Raw genomic sequence first — 20,620 nt, 5'->3', positions numbered from 1 at the left:
AATATTTCAAATTATTTAAGTAATTGCTAACTATTCAGGAGATTTCCAGTGTCTGCAATGTTCACCAGCTGTTGGGAATCCTGCTCAACTATAGACTCTCTTTTGTGTAATACCCTGCAGTGTAATCTGCTAGCAGGGGGTACCAGGCTGTTTTGGCGAGATGTTCTTTCTGGAAATGGCCAAGTAAAACACTCTTGGTATTCAGTTCTGATTATCACAGGTCTGGAAGCACTACTATTTGTAGTGCAGATTCGTGATTACATTGCCACACTTAGGTTTGTCCTGTCTTCTTGCTAAGTCTGTACAAAGATTGGAGATTTGCACAGCATCCAGTGCCGTTTGCTTCTGTGTGCTGACTGGAGCTATTAATGAGCTGAATGCATAGTAATTGGTTACCCAGTGTATAGATTTGAATGTTGTTTGCTGTTGAAGTGGTTTTTTACCCTTCATATCAGCTGATCTTTTGTTTTGTTTTGTTTTTCTTCTTTTCCAACGTTGTATAAAACTATACTTGTCTGGCATTTGCTCTTCTGAAGTATACATTTAAAATTAAGTTCTCTGCAGTAAAAGCATTTCTCTCTCCTGTACCATAGCCTGGGAATTTCCTATTCTTAGAGCTGTGGCATATTACTTCTGTGGGCTTATTTATAGCACAGTAAAAGCCTTATTTCTGAGCTGTGCTTCAGAGTGGGATGCTATCCGTTCTTGGTGCTGGACTCTGTCGTTTTAGCATTCTCCTTTTCAGGGTCTGTGCAATTCTGTGCTGTCTAGGTTTGAACTGGGGGAAGGGAGTGTGTCTCAGAGGTGCTGTCTGTCGTCAAGGCCTCTTCCAAGAGAGTTTTCTGCTGTCTTATCCAGCCTGGGAGTCACAGTGTGGAGGAGAAAGGCAGGGAAAGGGCCATATCCTGTCTCCTTGCTAGTTCCTACTTGGCAGTTCTTATTGTGGGAGATACATGGAAACAGCCGTCTTTGCAGTTCCCACAACGAAACAATCACAGTTGTTCCTGGCGCTTCTATGGAGCATATAATAGGGAGAAGCCTCTCTGCTCCCCTGTTTTTTCCTTACCTGTCTATTGATTTTGTACAGCCTAGAGGGACCAGAGAAATGAAGGCTGTTTGCCTATGTGCATGGCAGAAATCTCATCCTTCTTTTCCTTCATCCTTTTAGGCAATCCCTTCCTCCTCCGAGGCTCTTGTTTTACACTGAGATACAGTCAAATTTATGGCTTGATTTGTCTGACCAGTGTGAAGGCTTACAAAATGCTTCTGCCCCCATAGTATGAAACTCCCAGAGTTGGTTTTAAACCCATCTGGTTTTGTTATAGATGCAGCAAGACGTCTTGCATTATCTCCCCCTGCCCCCAACCTTTTTTTTTTTTTTTTTTTTTAAATATTATTGCAGCCCTGTGGGCCTATGGACTACATGCTGTCATTCTGCCTCGCCTGGCCCAGCCCCCCCGTCCCCCCCTCCTTTCCCCCCCCTCGTCCTCTGGACAGAGCTGCATATTGGCATCACTCAGGGAGCGATGTATTGTCTGATCATTTCTGCTTCTCATCCCCCTTGGCTGCAGAAACTTCACATTTTTGCTTTGTGTGTGTGTTCGTGTGTGTGTGTGTTTGTTAAAGGCTTTCATGGCTACACAGTGTGTTGTAGGATTTTAATATCTAGGAATTTAATAGTAGCATGTAATGCTTCAAGGCTGCATTGTTCACTTGCAAAAATTCTCAGTATTGTTTTCGTGCACTAATCTATACTAGATCATTATAGCGATATAAAATTCTGCTCTACAATTAAACTGTGGGAATTGACATAAAAGACCTGAATAACTTGGTTTAAGTGGAACAGATGCTGCTGTTATTCCATGCTAGTGTTCTGTTTTTATTATCTATTTAATCTCCACAATCTTATTGTCTCCATAGGAATAATTCAAGAAATATTATTTACGTAAAGATAAATATTAAATTCATTATTTTTATATATGTTATATATTAACATACATGTTAAATTATCTTATAACCATAAAAGGCTGGTTTATGATTTTTTTCCTGTACAACTGGGTGTTAAACTACAGTAGTCATTACAGATGTTGCACCTCTGATGTTCCATTATATCTGTCCTCTGAATTAAAAACAGATAAGCAATATTCGAGCCTAGTAGCATAGAGATTCCTTTAAAAGAAAATCTTTTTTTTAATGTACTTTTCTGTGTAGGTGTTACCACATGACAGTAAAGCACGTCGTCTCTTTGTAACAACTGGCGGACTTAAAAAGGTCCAAGAAATAAAAGCAGAACCTGGGTCACTTCTTCAGGAATATATCAACACTATTAACAGTTGCTATCCAGAGGAAATAGTAAGGTAGGGAAAATGAAATTTTAAATATTCATACTTACAACATTGTTAGATGTTTTTCATAGGAACAACACAAAAAAAGGATTTAAAATACTAATTTAACTTCTACATGAATTTTGGTTTTAATAAAACAGCATAACTTTGGTTAACTGCCCCAGTGGTAACACAACTGCTAGACATACTTTTGAACACTTTCTCTTTTCTTATTGCTTTTGGAATCAAATTTCTTTGTCTGTAAACTAAGGCCAAATAATCAGGCTCTTGCAGGAAACTGGGAAGCAAAGTCAGTCCTGCACTACCCAGACAGACTCTGAGGTTTTGGCACAACCGCTCTCATATTAATGAACGTCTGTGGGAAATGTAGTTTATCTTGGTAACTTATTTATGGATTACTCAGGCTCCAAAATACAGGTATTGGTGAATCTTTTGTTGCATCCTTCACTTCCCTAAGAGCCTGTCTGAACTAGTGTATTCAGAGGCTCCTTTGAAACTTCCTCTGATGTACAGAGGGTCCAGAGGCTCTCCTGCACAGTTGCTCTGCCCACAGCTGCCCTTCCTCCCCCAGCCTCATCACGAGGCTTAAGTGTTATATAAAAGGACCATACACCAGCTGTCTGCACCAAGTTGAACTTTGCCCTTAATGAATACAGAAACACTATTAAATAGCTTACAGTCAAAATGTCACCATCCTAAATTGTAATAATGAGAGAAATGCCCTCCTAGATTCTAGATATCCATTTACCAGTCCTTCACTCCATCAACACATCAAAAGGATGTTGTACTCGTGCACTCCCTCTACAGGCTCTGAAAATCTGCATCATCAATTTTAATTATAGCAACAGAGTTCTTCAGCTAATAGTAGCTGCAAACTAAGTCACGCAAAATGAAGCCCTGTTTGTCTCCACAAGGAAAAGCCAGTGGCTGTCAAATGGGTAAAAGCAAAATCATAAAGACACTTTATTCTGCAGCAAATACTTCAGAGGGAAAAAGGACATTTGCTTGCGCTTTTCTGGATATAATTAATGTTTCTTTGTTACAGCTTCCCCCCCCCCCCCCCCCCCCGTAAATGAAACAAGGTTAGTCATGTAGGCTGGGATGTAATAAAGAAAAGGGCCCCTTCGAGCATCTCCTGCTTGCCTCTTTGTGCTACTGCCTGATGTTGGTGGTGCTGCCTGAGGCACAGCTGCTATAATAGACTCCAGCTCTGGGTTTGTCCTGGAGACCTGTTATTTTAGGTTGTTTGCAGACTGAATATAATAATGCATTGAAAAGTTAGCTTTACAATCAGAGAACTAATGTGAGTTTTAAAAAGGGTTACATTATGCAGGAATCATCCAGAAAATGAAAATCAACAAGGTAAATGGATCTTCCTTCAGTGTGAAAACATTGGGGATTTTTACTTGAATATATTTTAGTCATGCATTACATGGAAGTATGTTCCTCTCTCTTTGTAGTTGCAGCTTCCAGGGCTCAGAGATGACAATTTACATGCTTGCAAAACCAGAAATGTACCAAGATGTATGTTTTTAGAGTAACACAGTAACAATTTTCAGATACTCTTAACACGGAAAACAAGAACTAAGTGCAGCTTTGGTGATGCTTGCATATTGGAAGCATGTAGTTGGTCCATTGTGGAAAACCAACTGAATGACAGCAGGACAATAATGGCACCATAGAGTCCTACTCTAATGAAAACCTATTGGATAATCTCCGTCCTTGAGTTGGCATAAGAGACAGAAGGTCATTGTGATAAATTTTTTTGTTCCAGAATCAATGTCTCTCGCATTGATGTAGACTTCACTTTAGCTTTGGGGTGGATGCTTATGTTTGACGAACAGCAGTAGACTATTGTCGTCTGGCAGCCTATGGTTCTGTGTAAACTCATGCTTTTTTATTAAAGGCCTTAATTTCAAAAGAAGTTAACATCTACATTTCTCAGTAGAGACAATGCTTATAGCTGCTGAACCTACCTGAAAACTAGTCTTTTACCTATGCCCTAAAAGAAGCTAAACATATTTTTGAAAAACTGACTTCCGAGTAGAAATGATAATGTAAGTTGAAAAGCAGGCTCTTAAAACATTGTAGGGGAATAACCGTAGAATTTCTTGACCAGTGTTTAATGCTAGGATTTTTTCCTGATCAGTAGAAATATGAATAGTGTTTCATTACTTAGCACAGAACATGCCTTGTAGTCTAATGCACAAACAAAATGTTTCTTTTTCAGGTATTATTCCCCTGGATATTCTGAGATACTTCTGGAAAGGGTGGAAAATTACCATCCAGTTTTATAAACTTCAATTTTTTATTAGAGCTGTATTTCACATTTATGCCTTTATGACTGCAATACAAATACAGCTGTTGAAACTCTTGATTCTGAAATCTCCTTCTACTGATTGAGCTACTGAAAGAACTCAGCAATTCCAGCAAGCTGTATTTTGTTCTTTATAAACTTGTTTGTTGATAAGTTTTTGTTCCTTTTTGTTTTTCTCTAACATTACTACCAGATATTGCAGCATATATGAATGGAATTTCATGCAGGGGTGATGATTTATCACAGAGGCTTTTTTAGAATCAGTCATTTCCTTTTCCTTCCACAAGAAAGGTCTGTTGTTATCTCATTCAAATTTTAGCCTTCACAGTACTGTAACCATTTTCCCCTTTTGCCTTTGCATATTGTTTAGAGCTTCCCAAGCTTGATGAGGGGGAAAAATCTGGCCCCTGTGCTTTTTCTAATTATGAAATCCATTCTGCACTGAGATATCTCCTACTGCTACCTTTCAGAAAGTAATGCAATGTGATTTTTGCATCTCCAAAGATGTGAGTAGCTGCTAAATAAAGAAATAATCAGATTTGATGATGATAAAAGGTCTGAATTCTGCATGATAGTGTGGTGGTCCTGGTGTGGTAGATAATACATCTTCTGCAAAAGTCCTCCTAATTAAGGCAGGATTTTCTGTGGAGGGAAGGAGCAACACACTGTTCGGTGTATGCATCGTTGTTCCTCTTGGAAAGAACGGAGTGAACGTAGAACTTCCACAAGCACAAAGGGAAGGACCCTGGGAGGTTCGGCTCCATTTGGGTCAGCAGCAAATTTGTGTGGCTCAGAAGAGGGGAGAATTGCTTGGCTGCAGGAACACTGTTAGCAAAGTTCTGAGCACATTCAGAGAAAACCCGAGGATACTTAAGTCCCACTGGTTTGAGTGATGGGACTAAGGCTGCTCAGTATTTATTCTTGAAGAGCTGAAATTGCTGCAGAATTGAGTTGAAACACACTTGGAACTTAGTCTTGAAGTTGCAGATCGCATTGATGTGGAGGTTATTGGAGATATGAGCTCTTGCCTGTCTGTCGATTATCCTGGAAATATTTTTGCCTTCTTATGTAAAGTAAAAAGACTTTTACATTCTGCTTGCTCCTCTGGTGTACTGTAGCAGCAGGGAGCAGCGTACAACCTGTTAGTATCCCCTAATAGGTAACTGTCATTTACCATTTTTTGTTCTTCTAACCTTTTTTCTTTTCCTTGTATGCAGCAGTTTTGTGTGGTGTGTTTTTTTCTTTTTTTTCTTTTTTTTTTTTTTTTCCCCAAAGAGTAATAAACAGTGTTTCTGGAACGGGATGTTGAAATACTGGCAGCCACAAGGAAAGACAATATTTGAAAACCCCCGCAGGAGAGAAACTTGTCTACTTTCTTAAACATATTAACTGAATGAGTTTATAAAACAGGGATAGTCTCTTCTATTACTCGTAAAACAGGAGCAAAGACTTATTGCAGTTGGAAATGATTTAGAGTGGCTTTTCTCTGCCAAATTCCAAAAGACTATTTGCTTTTGTTCTTGTCAGCATATTTTTCAACAGTTCACAAAAACATTGATGGGCTATCTCGTGTTAAGGTTTAATTCTACAGAGGGCTGTGCTCCTGCTGTGAGGTACTTGGTGCTCTCAGACTCTGCTCTTCAGGAGGAGCAGGGAATGCACGGTGCCTTGCTGTAGGGCGCCTAACTGAGATGGAAACTGTTGGTGTCATGAATGCTGGTATGGAAAACACACCAGCTGGGTTCTTTCCTTAGCCCACATCAGAGTGAAAAGCCTTGGAACAGACTAACTTCTACCAAATGCCTTTTTGTTATTGGTGTTTGTATTCTGACATTATTAATGCTAGGAAACTAGTGGAAAAACATTAGGTCTATTAAAAAGATTGATGTAATACTCAATAATTTTCTCACATGCTTTATGGGTATTTAAAAATCAAATCTTGTATAATCTCTAAAAGAAGATGTAGCGGAAGGGCTTCCGGACAGTCTTGAAGGAGCTGAAGCCTTTATTTTCCCTAATGGAACAGAAATGGTGCAGAGGGCTGAACGCGGTTGCAGTGCAGATGAGAGGCAGGGTAGGCATGGAGCTGCATACCCATAGCTGCATCATGTGCTCGGGAGCACACCCACACCACACAATGCTGATGTATATGTTTTGTGCGGAGAGAGCAAAGAGGCTTCAGTCCCCTGACAAATGTGCTCCTGCTGTGTCACACTGTGCTACACTGTAAGGATTCCACAGGGTTAAATTTCAATGCCTAAACAATTTGTTCACAGTCTTTTCACAGTCTTTTTCTGATTCCTGACAAAGGAAATGATTGCACAAGGCAAACCTTCAAAGAGATCTGATTGTGCAGAGCACAATCTAAATCAGACCTAGCATAAATACAGCTAGGCAGTTCTGTCCTAGGCCAGGGGCTGCTCGGCCTCTTGTCACAGGACTCTCCTGGACGGTGCCACATCCCATTAGGCTGTGGCAGTGCAAAGTCTTCTCCCACGTACTTTGAGACCCCCTCAGCTCTCCTTTGCTGGCAGGCTGCTTCCCTGCATTGTACGTACACCTTGTGGCTGGAGGCTTCCCTGGAGGTGAGTACCTGCACAAGGCAGATCTAGCCCTTTACAGCAGAATTATTGCTAATTTGTATTTTAGGTTTACATTACTAGGGCAAGAGTTTCTTTTCACTTGCTGTGTTTCACAAGCTCTGACGTACAGAGCTCTCATTTGGCTTAAGTCATCATCTAAAACTATATTAATGTTTGCAATTGCTACTCTGGCAGGCTTCAAGTGTGTATCGTTTGTCTCAATTTCATAGAATAAAATGTAGATTTGCATTTTAATTCATTGTGTAAATGCTATTTTCATGCTAGTTTGTGACTGTGATGCTAGAGAAGATGAAGAACAGGCTCATTTTGCAGCTTGAGCCTGACACCACCTTTGGATATTTGTCTCAGTTTACCACTCAACAGTGCCTACTTCTGAGCTTAGGACATACAAGCATTTCAAGTAAGAGTCCCTCTCACGGAGGTGGCTTATTAAGACACACAAAGAAAATTAAGCCAGTGCTTTGGCAGAAATGAATGTAAGCGGAGACAGCCCTTAAATCATTTTGCCAGTTCCTTTGACTGCAGCATTGGGACTTTTCAAACCAAGTTTTTAAAGATCTTCTCTGGGGGCCCGAGCCGTGATTTTTGTCTACATTACTACAGCCATTATTACATCTACAGATGTAAACCAGGGACTTGAAAGAACATGTGGATGTGTAAAACTTTACCATATTTCATTCAGTGGATGGATTAACTGGCCTACAAAAGCTCCATTCTTTATCTGAATGACTGGAAACCAAGAGGATCTGAAAAGGGGAAATTCAAGGAGTTCAACTCTTGTGCATATAATATGTTCTGCATTTCCAGAGGGATTTACCAAGGGATTGCTTTGTCTCATCTGAAGTGATCAATCTGCTGGAGATCTGCATCTTAACAAACAAATGAACAAAATGTTGAAGGAGCTGAATGGGACTGGTGAAGGAAGAAAGAATCTCATTTTGTGAAGTAAAGCATAAAGTTACTGTAATTAGGAAGTGGATGGACTGTGTGTAGATCCTCATTGTTCTTGATTTGGTGTACGAGGTTATGAATTGGTTTGGCCAAAAGGGAGTTTTAAGGCATGGAGGATGCCATGGGATAGCCTTTAGCTTCTGGTGTAAATTGGAGTCCTCTGATTTCTGGGCGTTAGGGGTGGCTGACTATTGTCCCTTCAGGTGGGGAATCTGTGAAAGCATACTTGCCTCAGTGTCTTCCTTAATGGCTGCTTGGTGTCCAGTACCTCGGTTGTTATGAGTTTTAGATCTCACTGTGTGACTAGGCTAGAAAGGAAATATGGGGTAGCACTAGATTGTTCCACTTCTTGCACTGACATAGGAAAGGACCATTTTTATGGTCTTGGATAATTATTACAAATCCCTATGTATCATCATCTTCAGCTGTGAAGTATCTGTTACGCTCCTCTGTTAACTTGCAGAAGTGCTGGGAAAATTAAATTCATATGAGAGGCTGTTGCAGCAGAACTTAAGTTCTTTATAACTAATACCATATTCACCTAAGAAATCTTTGAGATGCTGATTTTTAGAATCTGAGTTGAACTAAAAACTAGTGGATTTTGTGAGTTGCCTCATCTGACACAATTTGAAGGGATCTTAGAGAAACAGCAAATTACAATGTCTCTCATGACTATACTAAAACTATTGATGTCATTTTTGTATAATACTTAACTGTTAATATTGATGCTACTATGCTGTATTCTGCAGTCAGCTCTATAATTTAGCTAGTGAAAATACTAATTACGTTATTACCACTGTACTGTATTTCTAGATACTGCACAAAAGATTGAATTAGAAAATACATATAAGCAATACTAAAGCATATTTTGATGATGAGAATGCCTTTTAAACCAGGAAATGGTATTGTGCTGCCTTTCACAAGAAGTTACTCTTGTGAAAGAGTAGTTTGTGTTCCCTCCCACCCAGAGGTCCGGTCACGAGGCTCGCCCAGTGCTCAGTGAAGTGCTGAGGACCATGACTGCTGAGGAGGCTCAGTGAAGTGCTGAGGACCATGGTCTACTGTCTGTAGCAGAAACCGGTTGTGTTCACTATCGTGCATCAGCAAGCTATGGAGGGGAACAATGCGAGTGTCTTCTTAAAAATATGCTTGTTCCTACTAGCTCCTACCTCCAAACTGAGTTAAAGAATAGGTACCCAGATTAACTTTAGCTGTTCTGTATTTTGTTCCTTTTATAACAAAAGTTAAATGTTGAAAGGGGGGAAAGTGTGTTCATGTCTTTCTTTAAAACAGTTCTTGCTTATTTTTTGTGTCGAAATCAGCAACAAAACATAATCTTGTGGCAAGATCTGTGCCCTTTGCTCTCAAGGAAAATTTTGTCTTCACTGGTACAGACTAGCGATGTGTTTTATACTTGTCCTATTTATAATTAGGTCTGATGGCCTCTCTACATGTTTACCTTTCAATATTTGGTCACTGTTAAAGCCATTATCAACCTAAAAGGTCGTATTACTACCAAGATTCAGCCTTTGTTGCCCCATAGTGCTATAAATTATATTACAATCTATTCTTAAAAATTAATAATATGCAACATAGAGGTCTGATGGATTCATGTTAATGAGAACACTGAAGCTTCATTGACTTGCAATATCATTAGAGCTCTGAGACAGGTTTATAGCCTTGTGCAAAGTATATTTGTGTTGGTTTAGACACAGTATTTATTTGGTCACACCCACCCAAATGTTTCCTTACTAAATTAAAATAAATGCTGGTTAGTTCAATGAGCTACAAAGATATATAGCGTAATTTCAGGTTCTCAAGTCACAGAAAATAAGCCTCAACAATGGAAATCAGTAGAGGATCAAAAATGATGGATATACTAGAGTGAACATGAACAAAGAGGGAAGGGAGTTTAGTGACTTGGGTGAAGTTAATTTTTTATAACTCAAGCAATGTATAAAATTTGGAAAGAACAGCTCCCATTTGCAGTCTGCTCAGATCTTTATGTAACCCCTTCCTCTATACACATACATGCACACTTGCAAGCATGGTCAACCAAAAATGTAATTGTAATGATTTCTGTCTTTGCTTTCACAAGGCTTGCCTCTGTAAAGCATCTTTAGTGGCTGGAGGAGAGCAGGTCGTTAGCAGGTCCCCTGCTCACTAATGCCAGCTTTATGGTACTAATTTCTATTAGCTTAAGGTCAGCAGCACCAACCTGATTTCCATTGCAGTGAGAATCCGGCACTGGATCTGCCTCACCTGTACTCCTTTGTGCTCTGAACAGCTCTGCTTCTTGCTGGAAACAAAGCAGAAGTGATAAAATGACTTTCTTTTGTTCTTCCCCAACGGTGCTTCAAATGAGGGAATGGCAGGAAAATCTTTCAGGAGCTTTTGGGGAATGGCTCGTGCTCTGTGTTGGAGACTGAATCCCCAGCTGTGCAGGGCATGAAATAGAAAGGGAGATGAGAAGAATCGGTAACATACTGGTGTTGCAGCTATTGCCTGCTTTTGGAAATGAATATGTAAGGGAGCTTCAAGTTTTCTATCTCCTTTCATGAGTAATACCTCCTTGCTGTAGCCATCTCCGAGTTTGGTCTTGGGGCTTGTTGTCTCTGCCTCCTGCTTTGGAGCCAGGCGGATGCATCAGTCGGTGGCACAGTGGCAGTGCTGCTTGTGCCAGCCTAGCTGTGGATCATGATTCCTATGGACATTTTTGTTTTATGGGAACGGAGAGGAGGATAACTCCAGTGATTCTATAAACAGTTTGTCAATAGGAAACTTCCTTGCTTTCAGTCACTCCAAAGCAAATCCTACGCCAGCTTACCTGTGAAGACTACAAGGACTTGGAGCACACCGGAGACAAGGAAATTTGGCAGAGGGAGGCTGGGCAGGGTTCAAGGAGAGCAGGCCTTGTGCCTCCGCTGCTTGCACGACATCACAGTCAGAGAGATGGAGCTGAAATCAGTCTGTCCTTAATTGCATGTTTTAAGATGCCACTCTGCCCTGGAAAATGCCCTAGAAAAGGTGAAGTACAGCATATACCCATAGGGCTGAGGGGAATTATAGATTCCTCTCCCTTCCTCCATCCCATGTCCATCTGGCAGCAGTGCACCGGCCTTACCTGGCTGGGCCTGGCACAGGGAGGGCTTCCACCTCCTCAGGATACCCCAGGGGTGTCCTTCGTTAGTGCTCTGAAGTTGAAAACTGCTACGAGTGCAAAGTGTTACTACTGTTTACTGATGTGATCAATGCGTGGCTGACCTTACCTCATTTTCTTGTGGTAATTCCCTTGGTTAAAGTGGAGAAAATGAACTGTTTTGATGACAGTGTTTTAAGAAGCTGCCATTTCAGAAGCTGCAGCTATGCCTGTGATGCATCGCCCTGTCCGACGGCAAGGGTGGAAACTTGGCTTCCTCTCTGAGGTGCAGAGCTCCAGTTTGGACCATGTCCCCATATTTATTTATCTTTTTATATCAGAAATGGCCCACTAGTAACAAAATCTGTTAAAATTTTTGCCACTGACTCGAATTATGATGAGGCCACGAATCATTATTTTAGGCCTAGCCCTTCCCCCTCCAAGTGTTTTTTAAAATCCTGATTTTGTGTTTATGCTAATGTAGTTGTGCAATGGGAATGTTTGGTAAAATTGCTGTTTAATTTATAATAGAAGAGTACTTTTGCAGCTGTTTTATAGCAGTTTAACTACTCTGACCTAAATGACTGTTCTTAAGAGATTGAAAAGTAATTGAAAAGGTGAAAAAGTCCAGGACTGTCCTCTCTTATTTTTTTTTGCATTTTGTGTATTTCTTTTTTATTACATCTTTGAAACAACTTTATAAACAATTTGAGTTCCTCTGCATAATTCAGATCAGAGAGGAAAGAATGCCAGTTTACTGGGACTTGTTTGCTGACCACCTGAGAAAAATGAGTTTTTCATCCTCTTGAATATCATCTGGAGTTATAATAAAATGTGCTTTCAGCTGGATTCCTTCTGTATGAAAATAGACAGAGCTACATCACTGCACACCTAAAGGAAGGACACAGGACTACAAAAGCAATCTGAAATCTGGATTTTTTCCTGCTCCTCAGAGACCACAAGTAATTTTCTGTAATCTTAATGGAAATTATTTGAATCTTGAAGGAGAGATATACCCCTCCCTTCCCCTCAACCTGGGTAGTTCTGAGCTAGAGATCCTTTTAATACACAGCTAAGTTGCCTGTCGGGATCATTATGTGAAACCGCCTAGCAATAGCTATTGAAGGAACTGCAAAAATTCACAAAACTGAAAGGTAATTTGGAAAAATTCACTAGTAAACTAGTAAGCAACTAAAACTTCAGCTGAGCGTTCATTCCAATCTGTTGCAGATGAATGAAATGTGGTGCTAGTGTGTTGGAGTCCTGGGGTGACAGACACATGAAGAATACATAAAAGATGGATATTACTTAACCAGTGCTGCAGACAGGCCGTCCTGCTTGTCTGGGGAGCTCATCCTGAAAACCCTTAGCCAGGCAAAAGCTTTTGTTGATTTGAGGGTGACTGTGCACTGAAGGAAGGTTCCCGGGCCCGGGCATATGGCAGTCAGATGACAGCGGCGCAGCTCCCGAGTTGTGCTCTGGACTGGTGGAATGGTTAGATGACAAAACTCTGCAACTTCACACAAGCACGCTGTAATTTGAAGCCGTTCTGCAGGGAAACCGTAGGCAGCAAGTACAATTTCTAAGCCTGATATAAATTCCATCCTGTTTAACTGCCATCAGTTCTACTGCTGCAGATTAGCAAACCAAGTGAAAGAACAAAGCAATGGGGAGATTTGATCTGGCTTCATAATGCAGTTGAAGAACTCCTCATTAGGAGAGCAGTTCCATAGCCTCAAAAGCACAGCACTGAGGTCTTCGCTGTCTTCTGTTGCCGTATCGTTGTGTCCCGAGCGGGCAGCCCGTCCATTTCTTTCCTTCATTTTTTCCTGCTGAATGAAATAGTGGTTCAGTCACTTTCTTCTGGAATTCCTACATCTTGTCTCTGTGTCTTTTTGTTTTATAATTCATTCATTTGCTTTAACTGAAATTCACTGATGCACGTATCTCATACGTGACTTTATCTGTGGAAGAAATGCAAGAATTTCTCCTTTAACTCCTTCCGATGCTTTTCCAGGCCTCAGGTACTCCCTCTGTCCCTTGCTTCCAGGTTGTCATGCGCTCAAGTAATTCGTCCTGTGTTTTTGTTTATTTGTCTAATTACTCTTCACATCTCCTTTAGCCCTTCTAAATTACCACTCCACACATTGCTTGTCATAGTTCACACTCCTTTTGTTTGACTTCACTTTTTCCAAGGGTAGTTGCTGAGTCTTGGCAGAATTGCTGTGTCTCACCAACAGCTGTTTTTTGCTGTGACAATAGGCTGATGTATGCCTCAAAAGCGAACACACAGGCATGCATATTAAATGCTTACAGTGTGGTGACAAGCACAACCAATTTTTTAAAACCCTTTAAAAAAAATTAAGGTGGAGATTAAAAATGTGAAATAATTGAAAAGAAACATTCCCAAACTGAGGAGCAGGCATGCTTGACATGAGCCACACAGTATCAGCTGTGAGGAAGATCTCGAGGAAGATCTCTTGCAGTGAGAGACTTCAAGGGGAGAGAAAAACACCATGGCCCCCACGATGTCCTGCATGTAGGTAATGTAGCATCTGGGTGCCTGCACAATTTCTGCTGGGTTGTATCCCAGTAAAGGGATCACGGAGCAAATGCAGCTCTACTCACCCAGCAAGACAGGGTGTTCTTATTTTACAGAATTAATTTATTGCTTCAAATAAACTGATTTACCAGACAACTATGTCATGATCACTCTGAGCATGTATGTTAACAACAGGTTTGTTTCAAAGCTGCGTGGAGTTTGCTACTGCCTTCATCCTTCTATCTTCTCTCTGTATCTTTCCTCCACCTTTCCATTACTTTTTCCCGTTAATGCGTGATGCGTGCTATAAGGTATGCCTGTTGGTGAGTATTACTTTCACCAGCTTTTCTTTGCAGTAGGACATCTATAAATGGCAGACAGCATCATTCCTAATTACATGTTGCCCCCAGATGCTCCATGGGCGATGCTGATGGATTGCTGTGTGGGTGGTGTTGAAGGGGCTGGGGGAGGAGGAGCTGGGATGCAGCTCCTCTAAGTGGTAGCAGAGGTCTCTCTTTGGCCTGGGATCATCAGTCCTCCCTCAGCAAAGGGAGCTCATGAGATCCTGCATCTGGGCATTGGAAAAGGGGACGTAATGCAGGGCAGGCTTCGGGGTACAACCCAAACAAACGGGGAAGCAGGAGGAGCTGGGAGAGACAGAGAATTTACCCCTTACCTATCGCTGCAGAAACCACACAGCACGGAGGGCTGACAGGCTGCACAAGCTGCTAGGTCATGCTTTCTTGATTTCAGTTCCCCCCAGCCCCTGGTTCTGTGCCGGGGGGTGTCAGCGCTGTGAGACAGAGCTGCGCCGCAGCGGTTGGAGGGCATCTGCCCTGCGGCTGCGGGGGCTCAGATCCATTTCCTTAATGGTATTCCTGACAGTGACCTTCTGCGTGGATTAAGATATCCCTGTCGTGGCTGAGGGCAGACTGTGCTTTGGAACTGAATCAGGCCATTTTTGGCTACCAAAAGGGTGGCTGTGGAGCTGGCAGACCGAGCCACTGACTTCCACCAGCTGCCTGCTCCAAGGAGGTGGGTAGAGCAGAGGCAGGAGCCAGCACCATCAGACCCTGCCTTTAAAAGAGACAGCACGTCCAGCACAGGGAGGGACACGCCTGCACCAGCAGACTGAGGAGGAAGAATGGAAAGCTGAGTGATCCCGGACCTTAAAAGGATGCTCTTCAAACCCCAGAGAAATCCAAGGAAAGACGAGGAGGTGAAAGCAGGGATTTCCAGTCAAGTGTTTGTCATTTTTGCGCAGACTTTTACTCTTCAAGGGCTGCTAATGGAGAAGGAGGAAGTGAGAGAGTGCACGTGTGCGAAAGCGCATCTGCAAATTCTGTTTCCTTCTCTCTTTAACTGTCCTGCGGTCCTTGAAGAGTTTTATATTTAGCATGCCTAGCAGGTGAGCTACTAGGAAGGCATGGAGGGAGGCAGGCAGTACTGGTTTTGGGGGCTGAAGCAGTTGGACTCCATGGGTTTTTACATCGCAAGCTTAGTGCCAGGCTGGGAATCCACCCCGTCAGAGTGTGCACTGGAACTAGGAAGTGTCTTGGGACGGTGCGCAGAAGGGTATTTAAGAACGTAAGACATTAACTGCTGCATCAGCCCAATCGTACAGCCAGACCAGAGTCTGTCGCCAGCGGTGGCAGGAGGCAGTGCTGCCTACAGAGAGCGGGTGAGCCTGGTCACGTCCTGCCACCCGTCTGCTCTGTACTCCCCCAGCAGCCCCAGCTGTTGGATTTGCATGTTAGAGACTCATCACTGCCTAACCCTTCTAGTCTCCGCTTACCGAGCCAGTGCCCACTCACGCAATTTTGTGAAGTCCTTCTAGGGTTATTCGCCTGAAAGAGCTTAGGGTCACATACAAATTTGAGGACTTCATTGGCTGCTCCCCTCTTCAGGTACTCACTGAAAATGCTGAGTAAAGCCAGTTCCACCATCAATCCCACAACAGGGAGACCTTGCTGATGCCTGTTCTCCACCCTTAAAAGCCTTTTCCTTTTCTTCATGTTCCGTGTCAAATTTTCCACCCGTAAGAACCTTTCCTCCCGCCGTGTGGCAAGTTAGTTTCTCTGATACCCTTTGGTGTGGAACCTCATCAAAAGTTTTTTCAAAATTGGACTGTTCTGTGTCTGCTGGAGCTGCTCTCCATCTTTACCAGTGCACTCCAAGGACGGCGGTGGGTTGGTGAGGCAGGGTTTCTCTCTGCAGAATCCATGCTGCCTTGTTCCCAACAGACCATGTTTATCCCTGTCTACAGTGACTTTGTTTTTTTTAGGCCCTAAGGCCATTAGCAAGGATGGATGTCAAACTTCCTGGTCTGCAATTACCAGGATCCCTTCTAAAGTCCTTTTTGTGGCCGGGAGCTGCAATGGCAGCTTGCCAGCCCTCTGGCAGCCCGGTGCTTGCCATGCTGGGTTACCCTCCCTGTCCCGCACAGCCCGAGCCTGAGCGGGGAGGATGAACGGTAGTCAGGGACAGAGTGGAACTTTGCTCAGGAGTGGAAACCACCATCCAGAGGAATGTCAGTAACTAATTTTTTTTCCCTTCAAAACACATTTGCTCAGCTTCTGAAGTGAGTACTTAGGTGGCAGTGATACTTTCCTGCTCTTCCCTCCATAGGGACAAGGCATTTTACACGGTTTCTCGTACAGTGGTCTGCAAAATACAGAGAAGATGTATAGAGATTAGGTGTTAATAAAATTTCTGTCATAGGTCTCATACCTGCTATCGATATATAATTGGTAATTGGTGAGCTTTTCCCTGTGATGTGATGGGAATATCTGCATTGGCAGTTTATTGGAGTAAAGGGGGAGAGAGAGACTGTAATGCTACACTGCAATCTCACAGATTAGGATTTTACAGAAGAAATGAGCATGAAACTGAAGAACATAGCTAAATATAGGGCTATTAAATTTGGGCTAGAGAAACACCACAATGAAAAGTTTTTGGCCCGGCTATTAAACACAGATATTTCTTACATGTCATCTGATAAGGGACAAAAACTGCTAAGGAGATTCTGAGAGGAGCCAGCTGTGGAAAGACGCTGGAAGGCAGTGAAGCCTTTTCTTGTGCCTGAATGAGTTTTGCAGGTAATGCTCTTTACTGATCATCATCAGGATGGGGGGAAAGGAAAATACAAAAGCAAAAAAGAAATTGTGAACAGTAAATAAAATCACAGGAGGCAGCAGTAAAAGATGTCAGTTTTTTGTTGGGCTCGAAGCAGCTGAGGAGCTTTGTTCTGGGAAGAGAAAGTGCCGCAGCAGGACGGGAACACTTGGCTTGGGCGGGTTGTCATATCTGTCATCATTAGAAGCATGGACAGATGATGATGATCTCTCCATTCTGTTTCTGGTTTTTCTCAGTCTCCAGAGATGCTCATCCAGCTGTTTTCACCATAAAATTTATTCAGCTAATTTGTCCACTTTCCTCTCTTGTTTTCTTACAGCGCTTCTTACCTTCATCAAGCTGGTGGCATCTTCTCCATGCCCACTGCTACTTTCAGCCTTCCCTGTTCCCGGAGATGCTGACTACTTTCCAGTCCCCGGTGGTGTGTTACTGTCTACTTCCTGCACTGCTTTTCAGGTCGTCTTTCCCACACAATGTGGCATTCCACACCACACGAGGCAGGGGCAAAGCAGGGGGAGAAATGCAGGCAGGGACTGGGGGCTCTCTACGTGGGTCACTTCTCATAGACACAGGCTCCCGCCTCCCCTCTTATGGCTCCCTCTCTGTAGCCATCCCTCGGGTACTGACCCCACGTTTATTTTCTAGCCCGCAGCAGCAGTGTGCCTAAAGCCAGGCAGCTGACAGCACAACAGCTCGGTCAACTACTGCTGTAAGATTTTGAAGACAAGCAGGTTTCACAAGGCTGCGGCTGGAGGGAAAGACTTTCTAGAAGCCCGTTCCTCTCCAGAGTTTTCTGAGGTGTGTATGATCACTGATGCTCCCCAGTCTCGATTTTTGGTAACTGAGTTGAAGAAAGGTAGTCTAAGTCCATTTTTTTCCCCCCAAATGATAACTAGGACAGAGCAATGTTACCTAGTTATGTAGCTCTCTGCACCCTGAGCTTGTCACAGCCTGTGTCTGAGGAGGACCGCTCCGAATGAGATTTATATGTGGGCATTTGGTATAATTTGAAACTGACTGAAGCTTAGTGTCAGGGCATTTCATGACACGCAGAGCCTTAAAGTTATGATGGAAGTCACCTGGGGACCTGCACCGGCAGCGTGCGACCCTTCTTGCCGGAGTCGTTCCTACCTGCTCACCGCAGCCCGCAAAGCAAACAGCCACCCATGCAATTGCAGTGCCGAGAAAACGCCGCTGTGATGGATGATGTCCAGGTGTGACCTTTCACCTGCTACGGTAGCCAAAAATCTTTGTGGGAAGAGCACACGATCGAAGATTATGGGATAATAAAAAAAAAAAAGAAAAAAAAAGATCAATCAGGTGAAGGATTCTGTTGTTAAGAAAGTATTAACTATTTTTTAAATACACAACCATCTGACAGGCCAGGCCACACCTAAAAGGGCTAATGATAAAGCCAGGGTTGGCTGGAGTGGTTCAGTCCAAAGGGCAGCCTGGTTTTTTGGCGAATGCAGAGCGTGTCTTCAGTGCGCTGCCACGGCGGATGCAAGAAACTGAGCACAAAATCTATTATCAAATGTATGGTGGAAACTTCACATTTTGGCAATATAATACACTTGTTTTTCCAGCGGCATGAGACTAATATACTCCTTTTCTGCACTTGACGCAGCGTCATTCACATTTGAGCAAAATAAATGGGGAAGAAGATGATTTTGCTGTTTATTCTTGGCATTGCTAATTTTAGTGCCGCTAAGAAGAGGGATTTTTTTTTTTTTTTTTTTAAAGAAAATGTAACAAAGCACATGAGTCTTAGAATAAAAATAACTGTAAAGGGCAACATCACTGCTGTTTCTTTGATAGTCGTACTTCAATAGCTGCTGTACATCCCTTATGTTGTCTGGAACGAAAAGCAGCCATCAAACTCTGACACTGTATTGTTATGAAATCTTTCCGGCTGCTCTGAACCCCAAAAGCAAACTAGGGTTTGTGTAGCTGAAATAAATAGAGAATGACCGTGAATGAAGGCTTCTTAATTCAGCCCCATCAGTACGAAAGATGACTTATCTCGTCTAATTTCTACGCTGCGTGCAAGAGGTTTTGCATTCCAATTTTGGAATCAGCCACCTCTTTCCCTTTTTGTAACACCTCCTTCTACCTTTGTGGTAGTTCGTAACATGCAGGTCTGCATATCGAAGAAAAATAGTGGAGAAAGGCTTGGCTTGTGATTTCTTTTTCTTTTTTTTCTTTTCCTTCCAGTCCTGCCTTCTCTGACATGCGTGCAGACATATTTATTTCCTCTATGATATAGCTCCTATTATGTGCTTTGCAGCTTTAAATGTGCGAAGCATCGTGTCTGCCTGGCAGGACCCTGATATTCAAGATGGAAGAGAGACAGGCTTTGTTTTCTCTCTCACGGAGATTTTGCATTCAATCTTCCTTTACCGTTACGTTGGCTTGTGGTCAGTAAACGACCCTGTCCTGTTTCCCAGTTTCTTTACATTTTTCTGTACACAAAGAGCAAAATGCACATTTTTCCCCCTGCACGGGGAAATGCCAGGAAAGGAAAATGTGCAAAACCTCAGCGCGGGGAAGCAGCGTCTCCTCCGCTGCAGAGCCTTCTCGCAGCAGACAGGCAGGCTGAACGCTCGCGTTCGAAACTGCAAAACAAAGAAAATAAACTAGCAGGCACGCATTCTTGAGTGCCTAAGGACTATTCCTGTTCCTCACCAACCCGTGGGCAGCTAGGACAGCAACGAAGGGGCGCTGCTGCGTGGAGGCCCCATGCAAACAGCTGCATTTTTGCAGATTAGGCATTTGCCATCGCATTTTCAGATTGTTTCATTTTTCTACCTGGGTCACCCATATTCTACAGTACAAGAAAAGTAAGAATACTACGAAGGTCGTTCTTCACCTGTGGTAGGTCACTGGTTAAGTTGGTTAAGCAGTGATGTGATTTTGTAACCTGTTCCACACAGGCAAGCGAAGGGGCCGGAGCCAGCAGGGAGCGAGGCGAGGCTGTGTCCGATGGGGGTGGCTTCCCTGCGGGGCAACGAGTTTGGAGCCCTGAGTTTTTCAGGGATAAGTTTCCTTTTCCCCACTCTTCGCACGGGCTTCAGCAGCTGTGTGGCGGCTGCTTTCTGAGAGGAGGTGAGTCTAAGGCAAGCCAAAGAGAGTGAAGCCACATTAGTATTTGGGTTTGTTTGTATGGTCAGAGGCTTACCCACGCTGTCAGTTCTGATGAGTTCATGAAGAAGTTATGGCAATTTGTGGGGAGGCCTCCAGGCTTTCGGGTGAGGTGTGGACTGACTGTGGTTGGAGCTGCGTTCTTTTTCCCCCCTATACAAGTGACCTCCTTGGAAAAAAACCCCAGGACTTGTGTCAGAACAGTATTCCGCTTTCATTAAACAGAGATTCAGCTGCTGTGTGCGTAGATGTGTGTGTGCATGGAATAGCAGTGTTCGTACCAACATCCTCCCTCAAGAATCCTGTTGCGGGAGGACAGTTATTTATAACTCTTTGGCCACTATAATTGTTCTGCCAGTACAAGCTGCCAGAGAAATACATTGACTCAGCACATGCCTGAACAAGCTCCTTTCCCAGGCAGCACCTCCCACCGTACAAACGTCCCCG

The 20,620-nt window shown here is 43.0% G+C and overlaps 1 protein-coding gene across 3 annotated transcripts in view; it reads left to right on the top strand.

Annotated features, from left to right (window-relative positions):
• The window catches only part of SPAG6 (sperm associated antigen 6), a 49,727-nt gene extending 30,594 nt beyond the window's left edge, over positions 1–19,133 (top strand). For 2 of the 3 annotated variants that reach the window (XM_063324672.1, XM_063324673.1), the window contains 2 exons: positions 2,212–2,357; positions 4,576–17,345. In XM_063324672.1, the coding sequence (XP_063180742.1) occupies positions 2,212–2,357; positions 4,576–4,642 (213 nt within the window). In that variant the 3' untranslated portion in view covers positions 4,643–17,345. The other variant, XR_010069807.1, reaches the window with a different exon arrangement.
• The last annotated feature ends 1,487 nt before the right edge of the window (positions 19,134–20,620 follow it).

This window comes from Chroicocephalus ridibundus, chromosome 2 (genome assembly GCF_963924245.1).
Source record: "Chroicocephalus ridibundus chromosome 2, bChrRid1.1, whole genome shotgun sequence".
NCBI classification, from domain to species: domain Eukaryota; kingdom Metazoa; phylum Chordata; class Aves; order Charadriiformes; family Laridae; genus Chroicocephalus; species Chroicocephalus ridibundus.
Note: the sequence above shows the minus strand (reverse complement) of the source record. Positions and strands in the feature narration are given on the sequence as shown.